The 7,793-nt window shown below is 46.9% G+C and overlaps 1 protein-coding gene across 1 annotated transcript; it reads right to left on the reverse strand.

Moving 5' to 3' along the window:
• Positions 1-254: 254 nt before the first annotated feature.
• Positions 255-4,993, reverse strand: LOC103780928 (GDNF family receptor alpha-4-like; the record flags this gene model as incomplete). Its single annotated transcript, XM_008948631.1, has 7 exons — positions 255-453; positions 763-893; positions 1,811-1,945; positions 2,979-3,088; positions 3,168-3,513; positions 3,929-4,021; positions 4,718-4,993. Coding segments are annotated over 7 exons (1,226 nt in total), but the record flags the coding sequence as incomplete, so codon positions are not given.
• Between the last annotated feature and the right edge of the window lie 2,800 nt (positions 4,994-7,793).

Raw genomic sequence — 7,793 nt, forward strand, 5'->3', positions numbered from 1 at the left:
TGGGGTGGTAGGGCACACTGTCTCAGGTCCCTCCCTGCAGCCAAGTTCTGACAGAACTCAGACCTTTGTTTTAAAATACTGCACTGGAATATTAACCTGACTGGTACTCAAAATCTGCAGAGCTCAGTGCAAACTGACTGGGGAAAAGTGGGGTGCAAGTTGGGGGGAGGTTTTCAGTGGCTGCTGTTCTGGGTGAAGGCTGTTCCGTTCATCTTTTCTGGAAGCCTTCTGTTTTCCAAAGGTAAGTCAATAGCGAGAGGTGCCTGGATATGGAATAAGATTAATAATACGGGAAGGAAAGATGCCATTTATGCCAGGTTAGTGTGGACTCAGCAACAGGGGCAGGAACAGAACCAGAGACGGCCAAGAAATAGCAGCTCCAGAATATACAGAGGAGGCCATAGGCATACTGCTGTGTTTGGAGATGTCTTGCTGTGTCTTCCCTTCAGCCACCTAGGAAATGAGAAAGAGCAATGAATCCCAGTTAGATGCATTTGTGCTCAAATCTCTGGCTGCAGAGCTGCCAGTTCTGAGCACTAATGTGAGATTGTAGGAAACTCCTGTGGCCAGGCAGCAAGGTCTCCTGTTTCTGCTTTTCTGTGGACGGAATAGCTCAAGGTAGGTAACGTGGTCCAGGGTTCTGCATGCATGTGGCATCCCTTGTTTTGATGTCCAAAATCACACATTTCGAGATCCAAGGTCTTTCAGCTACCTTAGGGCACTTGACCCACTGCTCTGTGAAGGCAACACAGCGACGCATACCTGGGACATCTCTGAAGCAAGAGAGGTGCTGGCACTGTCTCCTTGGAAGCTCAGGGAGGATGAGTAAAGTAAGTCTTCCTGTCTCTCTACAGCTGTCTGCTTCAGGTGCATTTCAGCCCAAATGGTATTTTCTGCAAGCAGATATAAAGCAAGGGTCTTAGTGTGCTTTTCTGGTGCAAACCTTGGAGTCTGGTGAGCAGAAGCCTTGGGAAGCTGCGTGAGGAAACGCGCTCGCAGGCTGCGGCATCGGCTTTGAAAATGCACCCTCTGTTCAGGGACTGGCCTTGTAGCCTGTGGGTTTACTTGTGAGGTTGAGCAGACTCCAAAGCCAGCTGACTGTACCTGAGGACCTCTGGGACTTTGCCAGCTGTCTAGTTTGTAAGGGGTAGGTGTGTTGTATCTCAGATAGGACGTTTAGGTTGTAGGTGGATCTTCAGTGCTGGGCGTGAGGCTTTTCTATACAGCAGGAGGTAGGTTTAAATAGTAAACATTTATCTAATGATGCTGGTTTCTTTTATATCCTTTGGAAGCTTTTACAAACATAAAATATTTAAATCTTATTAAGGGCTGTTGCTATAATGCTAGGGAGATAAAAGAAATACAGACTTAAGATTGCATAGCTGCATGTAACAGGATTTTTGTAACTGCTATGCTGCTGAGTCTAGTAGCAGGGGCTATGTCAGGAGCTACTTACCTTCACCGAGTAAGTGAGGATCAAAGGTGAGCACAGGTAAGGAGGGGGAGGAAGGGAACCCAAACGCCCCTTGTGATTTTTTTTCTTTTTTTTTAAGAACCCTTTCATTTGAATGCTGTTTGGAAATAGCTTCATAGTGTTGAGATGAACACAAGGGTTCCCAAAAGATACAGAAACACTTCTGAGAGCAGATCCAGGCCGGTCCCATAGATTGGACAGGAGATCAAGGAGACACTAAAGAAGACAACAGAACTATACACAAGAGCAATGCACTGTAGGATCTGGAAATCAACAGGATTTGAATTCCCCTGTGCTGAGCTGTTTCTCTGATTCTGTGGTATGATTGATGCTTACCAAGGCATTTGTTGCTCTCAAACATGCCAATTATCTGGTCACACTTCTCCTTCTGGTTGCCGCTGCTCTCACATGTACACCACAAGGAGACGTCCACACTGGAGTTACTGATGTAGTTGGGTGTCATGGGCGTGCCTGTGCCAAATCCCCAGAAACTGCAATCAGGATTTACTTTACCAAATGAAAGAAGCATTGTGAGTCCTGTTACACTACAGGGAATGCTGACCTGGAGGCAGCAGCTTTCCCTTGTGAGATGCCTGTTACTCAGGAGAGGTCAGGAGCCCCTGCAAGGTGACCCTGGCCCGGTGAATCTATGTGAAGGGTGCTGGGCTGTGAGAAAGTGTGAAGACTGCTGTCCCTGACTCAGCCAGTCTGCTGGTGAGGTGTACTGAGAACTGAAGCTGATGCACGCACGAGACTGAGGGACATGAAACATCTGCAGGGACTGTGCTGGCACAGGGCAGCAAAAGGCCCTTGGCCAGACAAATGCTGTGCACCTGTACTGTGCCTCTCAGCCAGAGTTCATTCAGTACAAACCCAGCAAAGGCATCTGGAAAACCCGAAGGCATAGTCTAGATTTACATCATCTGAGATACTGCTGCTCTTTACAGCTCCTTTTTTGAGCCATACTGAAAAAGTATTACCAGCTTGGCAGAGAATGCCTGAAACCAAAGATGACCTTCCTTCTAGTGCCACGTCCTGGCTGGCTCTGGGAAGATGGTGTGTACAACACTAACAAACCATCAGGAGTCTACAAGCCAGGCAGTGAGGAAATGTCACGTTTAATTGCTGCTGTGATGGGATGGAACTCCTGCAGCAGGCATGAGTTAGTTCAGGCAGGCCCAAAGAGCCCTGTTCTGTCATGCGTTTAGAGCACTTTGCACCAGATACAAACAGCTGCCAGAAATCTCTGGCAAGTGCTGCTGATTTTACACCAGAGGATGGGACAAAGTAGAGCAATAAATGCCATGGAAGAGCTCTTTTTTGGGCTGCATTTACCTCAGAAGCAAGAGAGAGCACTAGCATCAGTCAGGCTGAGGGATATTCACTGGTATACTGAGTGCTGTCTCCTGCACGAGAGCAAGGTGGTCCTTCACAGCATCAGAGCAGGCCTGCAAGTTTGTGGCCTGAAAGCATCCACTCTGTATGTTCCTGTGGTATCACTTACCAATCATCCCCATGTAGGCCTGCAGGCATGCAGCGTGGTTGTGCTGAGAGCAACCATCTGGAGACGTGTCTGCAGGTTGACAGTTTTGCTGGAAGTCAGCCAGTCGGGATCTGTAGGAAGGAAAATGAGACTATCAGTGGCTATGCTGTTCTCTTCTCTTGGCTAAATGTCCACTGCTGCTGGACCTACTTGCAGATATGGTCTTCTAAGCAGGAATCCAGAAGCCAGAGGCAATTTGGTTTGGTATTATACTGGAAGGAGCAATCAGGAACAATAGTTTTCCGGCGTCGTTCTCCACAAAATTCATCTTGACACGGGCAGAATAGGATCCTCTTGGTGAAATCCTCAGGCACTTTCTCAAAGAAATTCCTTAGGCCTCTGTGGCATTTGCGACGGTCACACGTGTCCTCACCTCCTGCTCCCCTGGTGCAGGTAGAGGCGTAGTCTGTGCGCAGGCGAACGCACTTCTTGCTGAGGTTACAGACATGAGTTGCTTTCAGGCATGAATTTGTTGCATCTCCTGCTAACTGTGAACCTGCAAAGCCAAAAGAAACCCAGAAACAATGAAGCAAGTCTCCAGAAGAGATTCTGTATGGAACTAGGAGTAGCCCTCATTTGATGGTCAGATTTAGAAACAAGCAAAGTAAATTAGTCCTGCTACGTGCTCTTAGTATGACACTACAGCTATACGAGTTACAAAATAGTGGTTTTCACAGGCTCATGTTAGGACGTTTGTCTCAGAGAACACATCATTGTGGGTTATGCCTTGTGCCATGGGCCCAGATCTGTGGCTATATTTACACTTGGTAAGGGGGGAAGACTTAGGCAAGCGTTAAGAGAAGGTGCTTCTCTGATTAAAGGTGCCATTACTTCAAATTGCTCTTCTTAACAACTTTCAAGCCCTGAAAAGGAAGGGCAGCATTATATCCTGTAACCATTACAATCCTTACCTGATAACAGAGCTGCCAGCTTATTATAATCTGTCTTCCAATGTTCTTTGTTTGCTGGATTCTCATACGGAGAGGTCTCCAAATTGAAATAACCTAGGCAAGATACAAGATGTTTTATGCAGTGGGAGAAATGCTTTGTGAACAGCTTTTTTTTTTTTTATTTTTTTCTTATTTGTGCATGCCTGTTTCCTCAGGCTGAAGTTCAAAGTTGCTCTGTCTTGCTCAAAGTCAAATGCCAAGAATGGTTCTGCAGGAAATGCAAAGGTATTACTGTATAAAAACATTACATTTTGTCATCAGACTTCTGTGGCTGGAATTTGGTCTGTGTTGCCATGTGGTTTTTCTCAGCCTCAGTGCTAACGAGGAGATGTGAAACACTGGTGGTCTTTAGTGGGAGGCCAAGTGGAGTCATCCCACTAAAGCTGGGAAGCAGCAGCACGTTCAAGGATTCCATTGCACTGTGTCACACTCACGTCTGTTTTCAGTGACGGGCAGACATGACCATTCTAAGGTGATTTTCATGTCAGACTCCCCTCACAGCACTCAACCCAACTGCCTCAGAGCAGCTATCTTTGTCTCTTAGGGTCCCTAGTACATGCAAAGGGCCGGTCCCAGACCAGATCAGCTTTCTCTTTGATCAAACAGAGCAATCATTAATTCCCTTCACTAGGAGGTGTGGTTCAAAGTGATACCTGCAGTGTTGGGAAGTGGCCTTTTGCTGTTGTTCTCAGGTCTGGGGCAGGGGTGAGCCCTACCAGTACCTCCTAAGTGCCTATGACTGCATCTCACCATCTGCCAGGCCGGAGTGGACGGTCCAGAAGATGCGCAGGCAGTGCTCCTGTCTCCTCATGCGCCGGTGGCACCTGCAGTGCAGCAAAGAGCTGTTTCCCAGGTCCAGCTCTGCGCGCAGGCACCTGACCCTGCTGTCAGGATCCAGCGGGAGGAGGCGAGCCTTAGCCAGGGCACAGTGTTCCAGGGCCCTGTAGGTGGCATTGCAGGTGGAGTCCGAGAGGCAGAGCTGTTCCGCTGCTAGGCAGTCACTCCTTGGTGGAGACAGGAGCTCTCCTGGTCAAGTAGAGAAGAGACTGGTAGCATCGAAATCATGGTGAATACCAAGCAAGCACCTTGTCATTGTTCTGTAGGCATCCCACATTCAGCAAGGACTCCTCTCAAAAGGCAGAACTGGTTGGGGTCTTCCATGGGGAGGAGGAAGGAACAAGAGCTATCTCCATTTAGAAACAAAAGAATGAGTATTAATATATGAAAGAGGGAACAAAAAGTTTGAAAGTCTCAAAAATAATTTTAATAAAACCTTTTTTATCACCTTTAACTCTTTCAGCTTGGCCAGGATGAGGGATGGCTCCGTATTATAGGAGGTAGTAATTCCCTGTGGAAACCCTGGGGTTGGTGAGGCCTGCTCTGAAGGAGTTCCTACAGGGGTCAGGAAAACTGCCCTGTGAGAGGCACACAGTGACCCCACTGTGCCACGAGTCAGGGCTGCTGCCACTGCTCCAGTGCCTGCTGGTCATCGAGGGATCTACTGACACAGACATTTGTAGGAGGTAAAAACAACTACTTTACTGAGCTTGGAAATTTCTTAAAAATAAGAATGCCTTTTTTTTTTTTATAATAGAATAAATCTTTAACATAAGATGGAAGTAGTTTCATATAGAAGTGCTGATATGCAGTCAGTTTAAGTATACAGAGCCTAGTCCCTGAATGCCCTGGCAAAAATGCTGGGATGCAGGCTGGGGCTGCCAGCTTTGGTACGTTGGGTGATTGTGAGTTCTGACTATCTCTGTATGTGTATACCTGTGTAACACATGCACTCGTTATACACACACATGCACCACCTTATGTGGAAGCATCAAATAATCTCAATTTAACAATATAGTCATTAAAATGAAACTTTTTTTTCAGCTTTAAAAAAATTTGTATATGGACTGTTGTCTCCTGAAGATAATTGTGGAGTGATACCTAGCATGATGTTGTCACAGGGATGCAGTCTGTGATCTTTCTTCATTTCTGTAGTATGAGTCCGTTCAAGTGCAGTGGAGGCCTAGAACAAGACTGCTTGCTGATAGAAATCGTATGTAGGCCAGTGTATTTGTTCCCTTCAGGACAGTATTGCTTGGCTGATTTTAGGAAATGACTGTGCTGAGCCTTACATCTGCCTTTAATGTTCTTTGGTTACTTGGTGCCACCTGTCCCTCTCTGGCTCAGCAGGGGCAGTGGTACTATTTCAATCTGCCTTCATGACAGATTAGGAGAAAAACCCATGGTACAGCTCATATTACCTGGTGTTACCATCCTCACCATCTCATTAGTCCTCTCACTTCCTTCCCTTTTGCTGCCTTCATCAGTTTATTTGCTATAAGCAGTAAGCTGCATAATTCCATGCTAGTCTGCTTCTCCACCTTTCTGCGTGTTCCACAGCCCAGTAGTGCCATGTGGGTCTCTGCCTCACTTGCACAAATCGCTTTGCTCTTCACAGAGCCACAGAACGCCAGGGGTTGGAAGGGACCTCTGGAGGTCACCGAGTCCAGCCCCCCTGCCAGAGCAGGACCATCTCAATAGGTGAAACAAGAGGTTGTTTTCTAGCAACCTGTTGTACCTGGTTGTTCATCATGCTGTTACACAGAGACTGCATGACTTGTAAGTTCCCTGAAAAACAAATCTCTCATCAGAAATCCTTCACACCCAGCACAGCAGGGTTTGTGCATGACACATAGGCACAACCTTAATGAACATTCTGAGTGTGATTACACCCTGTGAGGTTGCAATGAGTGCAAATTCCCAATAGCCAATTAATCCATTCAATCCAGTAGCTTTTGGAACCCTAAATTGAGCAAACTGATCTACCCCACCAGGCCAGACCAAAATACCATCTCCTCCAGCATCCCATCTCCAGCACTGGGCTGCAGCACCTGTTGTAGGAAGTTTGTAAAAGGACAGGATGTGTTTTGCTAGCCTATAATAATTCTGCTCAGCAAGCACCTGAGCTTGAAGTGACATTTAAAAATCTTTAAACCTATAGTCTAGATTGCAGAGCATGTTAATGATGCATGTAGGTGGGAGTCCCTTCTATAGTTTAAAAGAAAAAAAAAAAAGTTAAAAGGTAATAATCAGTTCACAGATTATGATTATTTATATCTTAGAGAAAAGAGATAGGTAATATAATATCCCTTTATTCTCCCTTTTCACCCCACATCCTTATCATATGTCTTTGTATTATTTTGATGCCCCTGGTGCACCATGCTATTGAAAGAGAGGATGATTGAAGGGAAACCTTTCCTTCATTAAGCATAGCTACTAAAGAAGCATTACTGTTTGGGCATGGCAAACTGTGGGAAGTCTATTGGCATCATGTGGCTGCAAGTGCTAGAGAGGTCTCGGTGCAGTAGCCCATTTTTGTAACAGTCCCTGTGACACTCGGCAGCTGGCACAAAGCACTGACAGCCCCTGGCCAGGGCCTGGGAATGATTCAGAGCAGCTTCGTGATTTCTGGATTTCTAGTCACACCAGCCACGAAGACTGCAGCACAGAAGAACTGGAAGGAGGAATAATTTCTACCTTTGGCTCTTGTGACTTAGCAGTAGTAGAAGATGGAGCAGAACAGACAGCCGCATCTCTGCAGGAGCGCCTGCGATCGGTCTTTGCAAACTGAACCTTATCTCAGAAAACTATCAGCCCGAAGCGTTCCAAAGGGAGAAATACGTGGAGGGGAGGTATCAGAAAAGGCTCTCGGCTAAGTCGGCGTGAGAGAGGCACAGCAAGGCGCTGCCGCTCGCTTTGTGCCGTTTCTGCCGCGCTGAGGGATCAGCCCCGGGTACCGGCAGCGACAGGCGCAGGGCGCCCAGCCCCG

This window comes from Merops nubicus, unplaced genomic scaffold, assembly GCF_000691845.1.
Source record: "Merops nubicus isolate BGI_N331 unplaced genomic scaffold, ASM69184v1 scaffold15621, whole genome shotgun sequence".
Lineage (NCBI taxonomy): Eukaryota > Metazoa > Chordata > Aves > Coraciiformes > Meropidae > Merops > Merops nubicus.